General features: G+C 39.8%; 1 protein-coding gene across 1 annotated transcript in view; it reads right to left on the bottom strand.

Moving 5' to 3' along the window:
* Nucleotides 1-1,167: 1,167 nt before the first annotated feature.
* The window catches only part of vstm2a (V-set and transmembrane domain containing 2A), a 34,961-nt gene continuing 18,328 nt past the window's right edge, over nt 1,168-17,800 (bottom strand). Inside the window, exons 3-5 of the mRNA XM_088282380.1 lie at nt 11,040-11,090; nt 7,440-7,776; nt 1,168-2,193 (exon numbers count right to left, since the gene is read on the bottom strand). Coding sequence (XP_088138506.1) covers nt 2,117-2,193; nt 7,440-7,776; nt 11,040-11,090 — 465 coding nt within the window. The 3' untranslated portion in view covers nt 1,168-2,116. The remainder of the gene's footprint in view (nt 2,194-7,439; nt 7,777-11,039; nt 11,091-17,800) is intronic.

The following is a 17,800-nucleotide window of genomic DNA, read 5'->3' as shown; positions in this document are numbered from 1 at the left end:
TCTTCTGCAGGTGGGAGTGGCCAGAGCTCTACATGAAATCGGAAATGTCAAATGTAAATAGGAAATGGTGCAAGGACGGTTCCCTGCGGTACTCCAGGGCTGTCGACTGACTGGAAAAACAGCAACCCGACCTCGCAAATTTGCCCATTAGAAGTTGTTAGACATGCACCATGTGGCACGTCACAGACGTCGGGCAAATGTCTGATCGGCTTGATTACAGATACATTCGGAAATAGGCAATTTAAAAAATAAATACTCGGTTGGGTACCTCCACATTTTTTTATACAACACCTCAGTAAAGGCTTTTCTTTTTTTTTTTTTTTTTTTTTTTCTTCCTCGCACTTTCTAAAATCATGCATGTTAATGTTTTTGATCCGGTTCGGTGTCCTGCCCTTTTTCCAGCTCCACCTACCGAAACACACCTGATTGGCATGATCAGATAATCTGCAAGGTCTGCAGAAGCTAGTTAACGATCCTGATCATTTGAATCAGGTGCTTTGCAGCAGAGAGAAATGGAACACAGGCAGGACAGTGAATAAATAAATAAATAAATCGTCCATAGATGTGAATTCTCCATGTCACCTGCAATGGGTTGGAAACATGTCCAGGTTGCACCCTGCCTCTTAATTAACGTCAGGTGGGAATGGGCACCAGCTCACCCGCAATCCACTCATAGTAAGTCATCACAGTGTTATTTTATTTATTTACATTTTATTCGATTAGCGAAGATTGTTTGCAGAAATGACGGTGACCTCTGAGAGAGACAGAGCGGAAGTGGTCTGACGTCAAGGGAAAGCTGTAATGCAAACCAGATTGGCCTGTTAGCGTCCGATTGTCAAAGCAATTGGTTTATAAATGCTCTACTTGGATGTTTATTACTTCTTAGCTGTTACATGAAGACGTTGCCCCCCCCCCCAATAACAGAATATTTTTGCTCATGAGACCGTCCGTCATAAGCGACTCAGAAATACTGCATTTTATTATGCAACATGTGTAGCAGCAAAATGCAAAGTTGGCAAAACCCATTATCCCCCCCCACTGGCCAAATACTCAAATTATCTTTGTAATGAGATATCTATCACACAGGAAGGCAAACAATTTAAAAAATTGCTCCCCTGACAATAATTGTCTTGGTCAGTTTAAATGAATTCTTCAGTGGTCACATACTGGGAATTATTCATGAATTGTGACATCCATTTTATTCATTCAGAGGGTGCAATACAAATAAAAATGGCAAGGACGTGTTGTTTTTTTTTTTGTTTTGTTTTTTTCACATCAAAGCTAGCACATTGAAATAAAGCTAAATCTGAAATACTGAAACACTGAACTCCAAGTGCTGACTCGTGTTCAAATAATGTCGTCCACTCCTCTTTGATCAACAAGCATGCACATTTGTATCACAAACGAGATGTACATGTATGCGGCACGGGATCATTTGAACAGCTTAAAGACAATTGAAATAAATGAAGGCTAATGGTAACAGTCAAAAATGAAATTCCGTTGATTTGTTTTTTTTTTTTGTTTTGTTTTTTTTTTTAGTCGTTAAAGGAGCCTATTCACAATGAAAGGCATGATGAGCCATCAAGATGTCAGTGTGAGCTATACATACGGCACAAACATTAACTGGAGGTGTTTAAAATAAAACAGATGTATTTATAATTTAATATATATATATATATATATATTTATAACACAAATATAGATTCTTATTTTTCCCTTGTTCATTTTGGACAAAAATGAACACATGACCCGGAACAGCGAAACCATAAGAAAAGTGATTCCTCCCATGTGAGTTATCTAACAGGAGTCCATTTTCACATTGGAGCGTTGCACCAGGGGTGATTTAGAGATGACCTTTGTACAAAAAGGTAATCCATCTGATTCTAAGGAGGCAGATACATAGATATATATTATTTTTTTTTCGTCGTGGCTAATAATAATGTGTTCGGTGCAAGAGTAGTAGTGGCTGGGAAATGAGGCTATACCGTGAAGTCCGCATGATCGTGTTGGAGGAGGACATAAAACAAGCAAATCTCTCGTTGGCTTTAAGAGCAAACGGAGAATGTGAGATCTGGTTCCAACCAAGTCAGTTCCTCCTTGATATCCCGTCTGCATATTATAACAAGGCCCCCCTCATCAAACCGTAAGCCAGAAGGATGACAACTAGTCGGGAGCAGGCTGATATTCTTGTACCTGTGAAAAGAAGAAACACAAAAATAAGTTGAATTAAGCCACACATATTTTTTTTTTTCCTGGTGAAGATTTTGCACGAATAAACATGAAAACTTTTCACCTCACAATATCCGACTTGCAACCACTAAAGATGAGTGAAAAACGTCTCCCTTCCCAGAAATGCTATAACGTGGTTTTGCATATCTAAATTTCCATTCCGAAAGCGGCGCGGCATTATTTCATTAGCTTTAGTCCATTAGGCTGCAGCGGCAGCATTTATCAAGATCATTTCAAACTTTTGGAAATGCGAATGAGTTTCCGCATGAGTGTGTCTAAAAGCACACGACCGCGGCACCAGAGTAACTTTATAACTCAAATTATGGTAAATCTCAAGTTGTAATAAAAAAAGACTTCATATCACTATTGATTTATTTGTACATATGTGCAGAAAAAAAAAGGCTAGTAATGGTGATAGTAGGCTGGTACGTGGTGTCAAAAAGCGACCTTTTCAGATTCTGACACCAAAAGGATGATATACAGAAAATGAGAAAGCTGCAAAAAAAAACAAAAAAAATGTCATGTCATTTTATGTTGAAATTGCCTTGCCAACAACACTCCTATTTTATTGACATTCACATGACTCCCGCGTCAGATCAAGAAAGGGTTCTAAATGGCAATTCGTCCGGAGAGTCCGTTTGCTTTGCTGTCTGGACGGAACCGCTCGTGTTGTGGTGGAAAACGTGCGCCACAGAACGCTGATCTTTTTTCAACAATTGAGAATAAAATAGAAGAAAAAAAAATATTTTGCAATGCTTTCATTTAAACGCACCACGGAAGACGGATGGATAAATTTCCTTAACATAACGCAGAGGTCTTCAATCCTGTTCCTCCAGGGTAGGTGTCCTGTTCCTTTTCCCTCTCTCCCTGCTGCAGGACACCTGATTCAAATAATCATCTGATCATTTGAATCAGGTGTGTTGCAGCAGCGAGAGAGATGGAAAACGGACAGGACACCGTTCCTCAAGGAATAGGCTCGAGGACACGGATATAATTTCAAGCTGTTCTTTAATGTTGGTCTATCTTTTTGTTAAATTAAAAATGATCACTCATTTTGCTAATTGAAGTCTCGAAAACACACAAATCCACTTGCCTGGGACATCTCGTCTTTTGATAAAGCTTGCCGAACCGTGTTTACAAACAACGGTCAAATCGGACTTTTACAAGCGAGGATTTCGGATTAAATCAAAACATCTTGGCGTGAGTTCATTTGAATTCATTTAGACGCAAGTAAAGTTCACTTTCTCCAGCGTCCCAGGGCTAACATTTTCTCCTTTTAATTCTGACCCGCTTAACATCTGACATGCCCTTTATTTATTTTATGACCTGAGAGGTTAGGACTCACTGGTAGTAAATATTCATGATACACATCCAGGAAAATAAAATGCTCTCTGGAAGCACGCCCCTGGAGTACTTTTTTTTTTTCTTCCATTATTATTATTATTTTTTTACATTACGGTTCTTGTCCAGAGATATTTTTCCCGTTTTGTTCTACTTAAAACTCATTCACTACCATTGACGGGTATAGACGTCCATAATTCCAAATTCATTTTTCCTATGCTGACAATGAATGAGTTTTAACACAAATGTGTGAAGTTTGCCAAAATGTTTTGGCTCAGTGAGGTGCAACTGTAAAATCTCGATTTCAAGCCTACGAAGCAACGAGACTCAACAAGACAATGAGCTGACTCGCCGGCAACCTCCGTGAGGAGCTCAGACGGGTTTAGAAGCACTTTGATCTGTCCCTGATGCTCCCTGGCTGGCTGAAGAGGTACGCGTCTCTTTGACTTGTTTGCCTTATTGTCTGGTAACTTTGTTGTACATTGTGTTGTCTGGTTTGTTTGAAGTCTGTCTCCCTGGCAGGGCCATTTTTTTTTTTTTTTTTTTTAATTTTTGGCTGCTTCCAAAATTGGTTGCTTTGTCTTTGTAGTTGAAGGAAAGACGCATTTGGATGCAAGCGTTTAGCCGTTTGTTTCAGGACATCAGTGAGTGCGAGGTTCTGTGATGTACTGAGGTAGCCTAAATTATTCAATTTTTTCCTTTTTTTTTTTTTTGTTATTATATAATTAAACAGAAACAAGCTGTTACTTTCAACAGGAGGCAACACAAGCACAAGGTCAAGATCAATCCAGCAATTATTTTCATTCTTTCGGTCTGAGTCAAAATAAGTCACGGAAGCATTGTATACCTAAAATGACTAAGCGGCATTGCATGACCCGCGCTAAGAAATGAATTGCTGTTGTGACATTTACAACTGACAAGATGACTCATCTGCGCTCAGGAGGTTTCATTCTCCTGTGGTCAGATTTCTAAAGAAAGCGTGAACTTGCGGAGGCTAAGATCAAATCCGACAACATCTGACACGAGTGGGAAGGAATTGTGAACAAATGTCATATGTTGTTCTACAAATTCCATTTAATGATGCTCATCTTCCTACAACCTAAGAACGGGACGTGATAAAAAACCTCACTGGTCACACCTCGGTTCCCGCTCGCCAAAAGGTGCAACCCACGGAGACATATTTATCAGTGTCAAACACACAGCACAAGCGATACGCCGCTACATAGTTGTCATCAGAACATTGCCGTCTGATAATCTACGGCACCGCAGCCCCCGGGGTGCATTGAACTTGTTCCCAGCATTCAGTAATAATCTGTGTTTTGCTTCGGGTTCCAGAGCCCAGAGCATGACTGACTTCATGTTGAACTCATTCACTATCAGCCGACTGAAAAAAAAAAGGATCTTTGACGTATTTATCCGTCAATGGCAGTGAATGAGTTAAACTGCCTGACCGCTGGGGAAATGATTGGCATTCAAAGGTGGGCCAGTAAAATTATTACTGAAATTAGTTTGATAGGGAGAGAAATGAAAAATATGGAGGTAATGAGAATTTAATCTCCTGAGGATAAAATGTGGACTATCACAGTACAAGGGCAGCTCGACTTACTTACTGACAGGCAGAACAAGAAAAAAAAATAGACTCCAAAAGCGACTATAAAAAGGCAATATTGCTTTTAATTTGTCAGTAAAATTTGAAAATTACTTTTAAATTAAAGTGAGTTTAAATCAGTACTGATGCTGCATTTCCAACCAGTGGCCCGTTTCAATTCGGTACACTACTGTGCTCTTAAATTGGGAGCAATAAACCTCAATCCGGCTGGCTGTAAATTAAATGCCTTTCCGAAACTAAAGTGGAATTAAATGGATGGTATCGCATTAAAATCTAAAATCTAAATCTAAATCTAAAAAACTCTCTAAAAAAAAAATAAAAAAAAAAAAAAATATATATATATATATATATATATATATATATATATATATATATATATATATAAACACATTTGATAAATGTGATTGCTATATTTCTGTGATTGGTTATTTTCTTTAATATTCAAGTTTATTGTTGTCAGCTTGGCCTCTGTGTTCTGCGATGCATATTTTCATGCATCTATCTCTGCCTACTGAGATGAGATTTTTATTTTGTACGGTAAATTTTTTTTTTTTAATTATATATATATATATATATATATATATATATATATATATATATATATATATATATATATATTTTTTTTTTTTTCTTTTTAAATTTATTTTATTTTTATTTTTTTTTAATTAATTTTAATGCAGCGACAGTCTGTGTTACTTCTTTCAGTCACACACCAGGTTTTCAGTGTCGGGGCGAGAGGCAATATTTACATAGGCGGAATTATCCAATTTATTCACAATATTTATAAGGTCATACTTCAGTTCCCCTGTCGATACATTTTGTGGTTTAATTTCCTTTAGCGCAATACATTGATCGATCTCCATTGTCGAGGATATTATCTGGATACAGATTTAGAGGTAATTAACACTGAAAATGTAACTCTGGATAATACGGGGACAAGTACAGAGGGAAGATCCAAAGAAACCTAATTCAATAGATGTAATGTTGAATAACTATGCTTCTTAATGGCCAAGCGATTATGCATCAACATGCCCATTGTATCTTCGACGTGCAAGAGTGGTCTTCGCCATCTGGTCGAGAGCATTTGTTTGCAAGCGCAAGTGTCTCTCTTGTAGCAGATTGCTTTTTGTGCAACTCGCAATCACGAGCTCCTGCTTTACAATATCGCGACGATTCAAAGAGAATTTACATTCGTGCGGATTGAATGCTCAGCGCATCGCATTGAGAGACACAAGGGCATCGTGTTCCATTCGTATTTGACGCTGAAGACAGAGGTTGAATCTGCTGCCATTCCGCTCTTAAAAAAATAAAAAATAAATAAAAAATCAAATCTTTGTAGCGACAAAGGCAGCAGCATAGATGCTTGGTTGGCATCCTTGCCTCATAGCGGAAAGGTTTTCAAGTACCTCAAAGCTTTTGATTAGATTTTTACACTGATGTACAGGGTGAACAATCTTATTGACATTAAAAATCATTTATGTAAGGCATTCAACTGTAAAATAGAATGCGTGTGCGGGTGGTTAGCGTGAAATCCTTGTGATTGACTGGTGATAAATAGGCTCAAGTGCCATTTTGCCAAGGATATGCAGTACAGAAAATTGCGGATGAATAGCTGTTGATATTTGAATGTGGCAGACTCACGCACGTACATTTTTGATTCTTGGTTTTAGCTCATTTTTATGGATTTTTTTTTTCTTTTTTTTTTAATGCACAAGACGCCCCACCCAGACCTCAGTTTGTATCATTTCAGAGGTGTCCGAGTTCATTTGGAGTGTGTCCATACGGGTATAAATAATCACTCGGATTTAATCTGGATGACTGAAGTGTGGAAGCCCTCGGAATTGAGTCATTTCCATTTTGTTCTCCCGGACTCAAGCGTGAGACATGCATTAATCAGATCACACAGAGCTCCCCTTTGTTCTTGTTTTCTGCACCTATGCACACTAGCCCTTCAGCCTGATCAAGACTCTCACTGTGACTTTGACCTACGACTGTTTCCTCATTGGCAGATATTTCCCCATTCCTGGTTGAGTGATTTGAGAAATGTAGTCAATTGAACTGTTAATAATTTTTTTTTATGCTTTATGGAAATGACTCATTTGATTCAGTGCATTTCTATTATCGGTTTGGCTCGTCAGTTCAGCTGATAGGAACCCTGAGACCTTGATGAAGTTAAGCAAACAATTTGTTAGCATGCTTTGACTTTCACTTTAAGTACGTAAATGCTCTACTTGTAACAACAACGTCCTCGTTCGTGTACCTGAGCTGGGGTTGTGTTTATCCGTATTGGAGGATGTGTGAGAAGAAGATGAGGAGTCCACCCTCTGATCTGAGCTCATGCTGTCTTGACCCAAAGATGAGACGGACTTTCTTGGTTTCTTGTCTGTCAGGTGCAGAGGGGAGCTTTTCTTGGGAGGCTGCAATGGACGTCTTGCTCTGGCCGAGGCGTTGACCCTCAGCCAAGCTTGGGCTTTGTAATCCACAATCTCCCCGTAGTTGGCTTGTGTCACACGGCACTCGTACAAGCCCTCATCACTCTTGCCGACTCTGGAGATCTGGAGCTTGTGGGAGATATCGTTGCCCTGCACTTTGACTGTCTGTAAGAATAACCAGAAGAAGACGTATCATTGAACTTTGGTCTACATATAACAGGGGTCTTCATTCCTGTTCCTCAAGAACCGGTTTCTTGGAAAGTTTTCCATCGATCCCTGCTGCATTACACCTGATTCAAATGATCACATCGTCAGCAAGGTCTGCAGAAGCTGCATAACAATTCTGATCATTCCAATCAAGTGTTGCAGAAGGGAGAGATGGATAACATTCAGGAAATTGGCACTCGAGGAACAGGGTTGAAATCCCAGATTCCAAATTTGTACTCAGAGGTCTTCAATCCTTTTCCTCAAGTGCTGCAGTCCTGTCTGTTATCCATCTCTCCCTCCTGCAACACACCTGATTCCAATGATCAGCTCATCAGACAGGACAGCAGTACTTGAGGAACAGGATGGAAGATCCTGATTCCAAATTTGTACTCTGGGTCTTCAATCCTGTTCCTCAAGTGACGCAGTCCTGCCTTTTTTCGATCTCATCCTCCAGCAACACACCTGATTCCAATGATCAGTTCATCAGACAGGACAGCATTACTCGAGGAACAGGATTGAAGACCCTGATTCCAAATTTGTACTCGGGGTCTTAAACCCTGTTCCACGATTGCCGCAGACCAACTTGTTTTCCGTCTGTCCCTCCTGCAAAACACATTTGATTCCAATGATCAGCTCATCAGACAGGACAACAGTACTCAAGGAACAGGGTTGAAGTCCCCGATTCCAAATTTTTACTCAAAGGTCTTCAACCCTGTTCCTCAAGTGCCGCAGACCATCTTGTTTTCCATCTCTCCCTCCTGCAACACACCTGATTCCAATGCTCAGCTCATCAGACAGGACAGCACTACTTTAGGAACAGGATTAAAGACCCCAATTCCAAATTTTTACTTGTTCCACGCTTGTCTATTTGAATATATTTAGCTTCACAGATGTTGAGGTTGTGTGACTCAGAAAGCAAAGAGCATGCATACTCGTCTAGTGCAGGAAAAAGGGACGTTAGTAACTGTGGTGTGATTGAATGAATAGAACCTATTTGATGCTAATAATACGCTGCCGCAATATTCTGCTGATTAGCGTCTTTGGGAGAAAGTGAGAGGAAAATCAGCTGCTATTGTGTGTTCGCTGCATGCATCTGTGCATCACCGAGGTTCTAATGTAGTTTCTGTTTTTGAGGTTCGTGACGACATGATTAAAATGATCATGAAATTTCATGGCTCCAATGCTACAGTGTCCACTTTTCTTTTTTTTTTTAATTATTTCTAAATGCAAGTTTATTTGCCTACTGGATTGCACCCAGACGCACACAAACTCAAATTTTATAGAGTTCAATGTTCCATCAACTAATACGATTCCGTTTCATTTTCCCCAGGTGTTTCGGTTTCTTCTCATTTCTAGGTCAGTAATTGCCTCCCAAGTGTTGATTTAGACAGTTTGGTTTGTTTGCCACACTGATTGTCTTTTTGTGTAATGGACCCCGAGTTAAGGGGTAAAACAGAGCAAGAAAGTTTTAGGTTCAACGTCAGCAGTGAGATGGATTGGTTGGGTGACCAGCTGCAACACAGGCACCTTGTGCATGTCTAGCTGTGATAAATGAACACAAACTTTTTTTTATTTTAGAACAAGGGGCAAACAGCAGCCAATACCAGAAAACCAAAATGCATATTTTGCATACATTCGAACAATACAAGAAAGCACAAAAAGATTTTCATCCCCCCCGCCCCCTTTTCTTATCTTTAAACCAACACTTTTCTCATCTCCACATAGAAAGTGGAAGGATGGATACTTCTAGTCCCAAAACAATCCTAGATGCAAATCTGTCAGCCTCATGGCAGTTAAACAACATTAAATTTCAGCAGTTGCTAAATGACTCCCAAAAATGACCAACTGGTAAAGTCGATTGACCAAATCAGTACAGTCGCAGTCATTCTCCAATTCCGTCCCCAGAGGTAGCCCCGCCTCCTGATAGGAACCAGCGCAACTAGGTCGAGACAGCTTAACTGCAGAGGAACAACGAAGACTCAAGCAAAAGGGAATCGGTATTTACGGTTGAAGTTTTATTTATATATTTTGTTTTATGGCTCTCTGCCGAGCAAGGATTTAGCACCGGACGAAGACTCTCGTGGACCCATTCTTTAAAAAAAAATAGATGTTGGTGGACTTTGGAGCCGGTGAGAGCTTCATTTACTGAGCGGAGACTGGTACAGATGCTTGGTGATTAAGAGTTTTTTTTCAAGTTCGGCGGGCCGGATTAAAACGTTTAACGGGCCGCATGTGGCCCCCGTGCCCTAGTTTGCCCACGCCTGTTCTAAATCAAAAAGGGAGAGAATCTGAGCACATTTGCTCTGAATAGAGATAGGGAACGAGGCAGAGAGAGTTTCTGTTCCGTGCTGACAACCCAACATTTGTTGATGGGTAATGTTGGAATATGTCGAGGACCGTCTTTAACCGCCAATTGTGGTTCTGGTTACTTGGTATGGAACATGAAATGGGATAGTAATAACATTGTAACGTCTCTAGGATGTGCGAAATAATCAACTTGCTACCTTTTGCCTCCGCTACTTGTATCGTCTTAAAATGTGCGTCTCTGTCACCAGCCTTCCTCAATATGACGATTTGAAAAAAAAAAACGAAAAAAAAATGATTCCCTTGATTCCACTAGCCAAGCTGGCCTCAACACACTTCGATGAGATCCTGCCAGAGGATGAGGAGCACGAGTCTGGACTGCTGTCATCGGAGGGATTACAGCTGTGCATTGTCACAAGCTGCTTCATAGGTTTGTTAGCCAATTTACATAATTAACCACATTCCCATATGTCTCACATTTCCGAGGTCAAGGCACATCCAGTGGTTGTCATGTGATCGCCTTTGGAATGTGGATGAAGAGGCAGTTGGTGGTGCAACATCACAGGGTATGACTCAGGAAGACAAACAAACGGAGAATCAATGTCATTGTGGAGGACCCTTAAATTTTTAGGGACTCAGAAGGCAGATTAGATGCTGCTTGTGATTTCTCCGCGACAGTTATATTGCAACGAGTAGAACATACAATTTGCCTTTTCGGAATCACTGTCTACTATTCTCTCTCGTTAGCATTAGAACAAAAATAATCTAACAGCGGTTAATAAACACACACACAAACAAAATCAATTTAGCATTAAACGCCCAAGTATGTCTAAATTGTCCAGTTTCTGCCAAACACGACGCTGATTAAAATTATAATTGGACCTTGAGAAACACCGGCTTAATGATTTTGGACTTACACTTATTTTCGTCCCCTCGTCATCAGGATGAGGCTCGGGTGTTATCTCCATCTGTGAACAAAGAAGCAAAGAGAATTAGGAGCCAATCCATTTACTCGGACTAAGTTTAACTAGAACCCGATCGGCTCTTCCAATATGGATTGCACGACAATTACTTCATGTTTAGATTGCGTAATCACACTGTGATCATTCTGCCTTCAATAGTAATCGCACAAAGACTGTTGCCACCGTCTTGGAAACAAAAACCATTTTTATTAGCCATATGGAATAATCACAAAGATTATACACTCGCACTTTAGAAACATAAATATGCCTCAAGAAATTTCTGCAGTAAAGGTATGACAATAATAAAAGTGTGATGAGTCGTCAAACACATATAGGAACGCGACAAAATAAATTGTTAGCACTATGCTAGCATAATTAAGAACGATTGCTTATCCTTTTATTCAATTTTTATTACATTGGCTGTCCAAAGGATGTAAGCCACGCTTAGGAGCAAAAAAAAAAGTCTGAAGAGGAGAGGAGGGTGTGTGATGTAGCAGAACAGGCCCACCTAATGCCTTCCATGACTGGAATGAAAAGAGAAGGGCAGGGCAAGGATAAGATGGCTACTTATGAGCACGAACACTCCTTCAACTGATGTAATTAGCACGTAGAAACCAGCGCTACTCTCCGGAGGATGCTCTATAGACAGGTGATTAATGAGCAAAATTACTGCTGGATCCAGCTTTCTCTGTCCGCATGTAGCGTGACTCTTACATCTTGATTTCACAGATGGACCTGACACACTCGATTGTATTGAAGGGATGTCTTTAATGGGGAAGCATAATTCATTGCCCTCTGCTGTGGCATTAGACCGTTTCATGTCATTAATTTCAGCCTTCCCCTTTACAAACTTCACAGCAGTTTTATGGGCTTATTGTGCAGTCTATATTTGTCGCCTGAGTAGGATAAAGTTGGAGTATTTCACTGGAGGAGAACAGCTTTACCTGCTTGAACGCGAACGCATGCTTGGAAGGCGGAGAGCATTTTATGACACAGTGTGTGATGGGCAAAACTAGCAAAAGGAAACTTTACCAAAAAGAGATGCACTAATTTCTTGTTTTTGGTGGTTAATGGGGACTGGAATGTCGCGAAAAAGTGAAAATCCGCAAAGTAGAGGTTGACGTCTTTTTGTGTTATTATTTTTCATTTTTATTTTGTTCCGCCTCCATTACACCAGTGCCCCCCCCCCAGGACATGGTTCTGACCCATCGAAGTAGCATAATAACTTTGAAAATTAAAAATGAAGTACAAATACCAAACATGATCTTCAAACCTGGCCCGTTAAACATTTTAACCCGCCGAACTTGAAAAAAAATTAAATGAATAAACCTTGTTGATGTTGTATTTACCAAATGCTGTGGTTTTTCAAAGACATATACACAGTAATGCTTTTGTTCACTTTCATTTAAAATATATATTTTTTTTTTTCTCCGATGAAATTAGGTTACCAAAACATTCCATCCATCGGCTCCTGGTCCGGCCCCTCTGTCAAATTTTAGAACCCATTGTGGCCCACCAATCAAAAAGTTTGCCCACCCCTGCCCCAACAGTATCTTGACACCCGGAACTCCTTGTCCCTACTTTTAAAAAATAAGTGACACATGTTATACAATTTAAGGCATTCAAAAGTTGGGATGCCAAATGACACCGCCTTATTTTACTTTCTTCACCTGACTGCAAGTCGGATCTTTGAGGAACACCAATGTACCAGGGTCATCAGTAATCATCATCAATCATCCTTGCACCCGTTAGGAGATATTTTCGGATGGAACTTGGTGAATGAGGTCTATTTTTTGCCCCGGGGCTGGTCGAGCAAAGCCGCGGTGATGATTCAGTGACTCGGGAATGAGTAAAGAGTCATTATTTCCTCTTTTCATTTACATAACATTTCTCTCTATATTATCACGAGTGCTTTCTTAGTCAAAAGCCAGCACCACTTAAAAGTATCTCAAATTCAATCTTTTCGTTCTCCTCATTGCAAAGCCCCGTCCACTGTGACACTCGGCCATTCTTGACGGAAAAAAATGTCGCATTGAGTTCTCGTAAAATATGCGCTTCAATTACCGGGTATAAAAAGCTTCATTGACAACCTGAAACTCAATTATCATGACATAAAAGGAAACTGTCATGACCTCAACTGGAATAGAAATGAGACAATCCACTTTTTTACTGTGATTGTTTTGTGAGTGTTACTTGGATGTTTTAAATCCATGGCAAGTTAAGTGCGATCAAAATATCACACAGAAATACATCCATGTTAGTTCAAGCACACCTGTCCAAAGAAGTAAATAAATGTGCATAAAATGTTACCCAAAGGAGGTTTTCATGTTGGAATCCAATCAGGATCTTGAGTCCGATCGCTTATGAAAGCACTTTGATGTGAGCCTTGACCTGCTTGAATGAATGGAGGAAGGAAGAAAGCAAGCATTGTTCTTCCTCGGGGGAGCTGAACACCAAGGGGTTTCCTTCTCTGGCGGTTAACAAATCGAGAGACGAGGGAAGGCAGCTAGGTGGAGGATCACTCGCACGTTATGCTCATTAAAGTCGCGCCCTACCTTACACGTCTGCGTTGAACAGGACATATATATTTTTAATATGCTCTGCCTTTCACTCCTTTTCTGGAACATCCACACATTGAAGGATAACTACTGTGCGATTAATTAAAATAAAAATTCCAACTAGAATATTTACAACACAGTCCATTTGACAATACATAATAATAACTGTCCAACGCTGATTGAATATTTATCTTGAACATTGATTAAAATTTTTTAGAGGTATCATAAAGTGCCCTCTTGGTAATTAAGTATGGTGTTTTAAATGCGTGTTGGAATTCTAATTATTTTTTTACCGTTACATTAGTGGACAATTTTATTTTATTTTTCCATGCGAGTTAATTGGCAAACAATGTATGAGTTGCATGCTTTATACGTCCTAACCCGTCATTATTTTTTTTTTCAAGAGCAATGTTTTTATTGTGATAATTAATCCAGATTAAATTTGAATGCTTGAATTTTTATGACAAATCATGTTTCACTTAAATCACGGATGACAGCAAGGACTATATACACCTTATAATGTAAAAAAACAATGTGTTTTATTTATTTCATTTCATATTTATTTTTTCATTTAACTATTTAATCTTATATATTTTATTAAATTAATTATTCCACATTCCTTTTTTTTTTTTCTTGCTTTTCAAAGCAAATCACGCGCACCGATTCTCCAAAAGCGTTTTTATTCCCCATAGTTTAGATAGGATGGCGTACTTAATCCTAGTACGTTCTACCACTGTGCGCTTGCTACGTTTAAGGGTTGCGCTTAAACGGAATGAAAAGGCACAAAGAGGAGTGGAAGAAAATTGCCATGCATCGGCACAAAGAAATTCATTTGGGAGGATGGTTTTTGGAATCTTCCATGTTTTAAAAAAAAAAAAAAAAAACTGAATAAACCACGCCACTGACACACCCTTCTCATACCAATGAGACGGGAAATAACAAGTGTAATGTTATAAAGAACATTAATCACAGTAGTAGCGAACTGTAAAGCGATGCCTAATTACAGTGCTCACTGACTCCTGCTTGAAGATGTTTTTGGGGTCTAAGCGTAGTTGTTAACCCTAATTACAGCCCACAGTTGACAGGAGTTCCTTTCACATGCAAACGCTAATCCCCTTCACAGCCCATTGGTTTATGACAAGGGATATGTTAATTACATGTAAAGCCTTCAATCGTACATGTAAATACATGAAAGTGCGCTATTACTTCATTCAGTGACGAGGAAACGTTCCCCTGACAGGGAAAGTATTAGAGGAAGTTAAGAGCGAATGAAGTTTCCCAATTAGCTCAACTCCAAACATGTCCCGAATGGCGTCACGGCACATTGATCGTCTTGTGGATCATGTTTTGCACCCTTAGCGTGGATCAGGACATTTTTTGGACCATGATCTAGTGATCATATGCATATTCCAATAACTGAATTTGCATAACCAATATATTTTTTAAATTTTTTATTTATTAATTATAATACAATCTAACTGATCAATTCCATCGATGCGCGGATGAGTCATCAGGTACTACTTTGTCTGAGTGACCTTGTATACTGCATGCAAGTGCAGATGCATCCACCCTCTCGGTACTCCACTAAATTATCCTTAAAAATAATGACAATTAATTAAACCACACTAAGATTCTAGTTTGTATTTACTGTAACAGAGCTGCTTTTCACTTAATTAGTTCATTACCTGCTTGCCAATTTAAATGGCTATATTCGCACATTAATTAAATGCACCCATGCAGTATGTGAAGGGCCGCTCGATAAACGGCCCTGATTTGAGATAATGACGACACACTGTGCGGATTTTTTTTTCAAACAATACAATTACCGATGATTTTTATTAGTTAAACGAATATCTCGCGGGAAAAAGGGAGAACAAGCGATTCCCCCTAAAATAATAATAATAATAATAATGCCTTTATTAGTCCCACAATGGGGAAATTCGAGATTCGAACCCAGGCCTCCTGGGGAGACTGGGTCCTGAACGCGGCGCCTTAGACCACTCGGCCATCCTGGCAGCCACGAGATTCGAACCCAGGCCTCCTGGGGAGACTGGGTCCGGAACGCGGCGCCTTAGACCACTTGGCCATCCTAAAATGCATGTTAGGTTACTTGGACATCGACATTTTTCATACAGTAAGCGTGAATGTGATTTATTGAGCTGTGCCTGTACGTTGCAATTTATATCACGGATTTTTTTTTCCTAACTGTAGTTAAACCAATCCACACCTAGCGCCTCTGTTTTCTTGTATATATTGTTTTTTTTACAAGGCACTCCTGTTGGCAGCTTTATTATTGCGCAAGCCAAAAGCCAATACAGCTTCTGACTATTTACGTCTTTGGCAGGCAAGGCTAGAACATCAGTAAATACGTCTAAGTTTGAAGGAGAGGATTCGAGATAAGAAGGGTATTAATGGGATCACCAGTGGTTTTTAAAAGGAAGTCATTGTTGCTCATCATTTAAAGCCGGCGGTGACTGCAAATTGTTCAGTCGGTGGCAGATCAGTTGCGATATTAATTTTACATCTGTTGGGGCGAGAAGGGAAACTGAGGGGACTTGTTGAGTGATAATAAAATAGGATGCAGGGAACGTCAATATGAGTGGTTCGGAATTTGCAAATGAAAACTCTAATTGGTGCATTTTTGTGGGGAACATGTCCTTGTTTATTAACTGCAAAAGTCACCATTTGGCTTTTTTTGGGGCTCAGGCTAAAGCCATGTCCAATATGAAAATATTACATTTTCCTCATTCGCAGCAGGTGGCCTGGCCTGTTCCCACCATGGATATCTAGGGAACATTGTGCATATTGAATATTAATTAATATATAATTTCCCCCAGCCAAATCACTCATGTTCCCTCTAAAACAGGGGTCCTCATTCCTGTTCCTCGAGAGCCGGTGTCCTGCCCGTTTTCCAGGTCTCTCTGCTGAAACACACCTGATTCAAATGATCAGATAACCAGCAAGGTCTGGAGAAGCTAACATGTGGAAAACAGGCAGGACAGCGGCCCTTGAGGAACAGGATTGAAGACCCTTGCTCTAAACCGTATACGGGCTCTGGAAGCAGACCCTCGTCTATGCTTTCAAGTCTAGTTCGTCATCCCTGTAATCAGTCAAACTACATACTTATTACATTGGATTAGCATCATGATTGGATTTTACTGCCTAGAAAACACATAATTGGCACATTTAATCTATTTTTTATTTTTACTGAAGCTGTGAGTGATATGGGCGCCATATGCTACGGTCAGTCTACTAGATACTATATAACAGAAAAATCTCAAGTGCCAACATATTTTTGACTTAGTAGCAGAAAAGATTCACATCCCTGCCAATAAGTGGTCCTCCTATAATAATTGTCATATGACACAGATCAATGGTTGCAGAGCCTCAAATGGGGGCCAGGCACACTTGGGAGTTTAGCAGGATGAGGCAGGTAGGCGCAGGCAGTGCTGTCGCACAATATGACCTAAGTAATCTTCAGTGAAGTGGCGCAGATGGAGACAATAAACTCTCAGATGGTTTGCAATTCTCACTTGGCAGCATTTTTTTTTTTTTTTTTTTTTACATGTCCAGATGTGTTGGTGTCCAGGTCGATCTGGACATGCGGTCACTCTAATCTACGGTGTACAGGCTCGCTAGATAATATTAATACTCTCTAGGTCAGGGGTGGGCAAACTTTTTGATTGGCGGGCCACAATGGGTTCGAAAATTTGACAGAGGGGTCGGACCAAGAGCGGATGGATGGAGTGTTTTGGTAACCTCACCTCATCGTAGAAAAAAAAATACATTTAATTTGAAATGAAAGTGAACAAAAGAATTTCAACAATATATGTCTTTGAAAAACCACATGATTTAGAAAATAAAACACGAACAAGGTTTTTTCCATTTCATTTTTTTTCAAGGTCGGCGGGCCGGATTAAAACGTTTAAAGGGCCGCATGTGGCCCCTGGGCCATAGTTTGCTCACGCCTGCTCTAGATAGTATTAATACAAAAAATTTCAACAGTCCTTGGTTTGAATCCAAGTTGAGAGCGTGCAACAACCACAACCACAAAAAGCAGATTCCTGCAATAACTGTTCTTTCATTTCCGCGCCAAAAAATGCTGTTAGTCTATTTTGATATTTGTGCTGTTTTTTTTCTTTCCCTGCCCGTAAATAA

Source organism: Idiotropiscis lumnitzeri, chromosome 19 (assembly GCF_059441095.1).
Source record: "Idiotropiscis lumnitzeri isolate Australia: NSW breed Sydney's pygmy pipehorse chromosome 19, RoL_Ilum_1.0, whole genome shotgun sequence".
In the NCBI taxonomy this organism is placed as follows: Eukaryota; Metazoa; Chordata; class Actinopteri; order Syngnathiformes; family Syngnathidae; genus Idiotropiscis; species Idiotropiscis lumnitzeri.
Note: the sequence above shows the minus strand (reverse complement) of the source record. Positions and strands in the feature narration are given on the sequence as shown.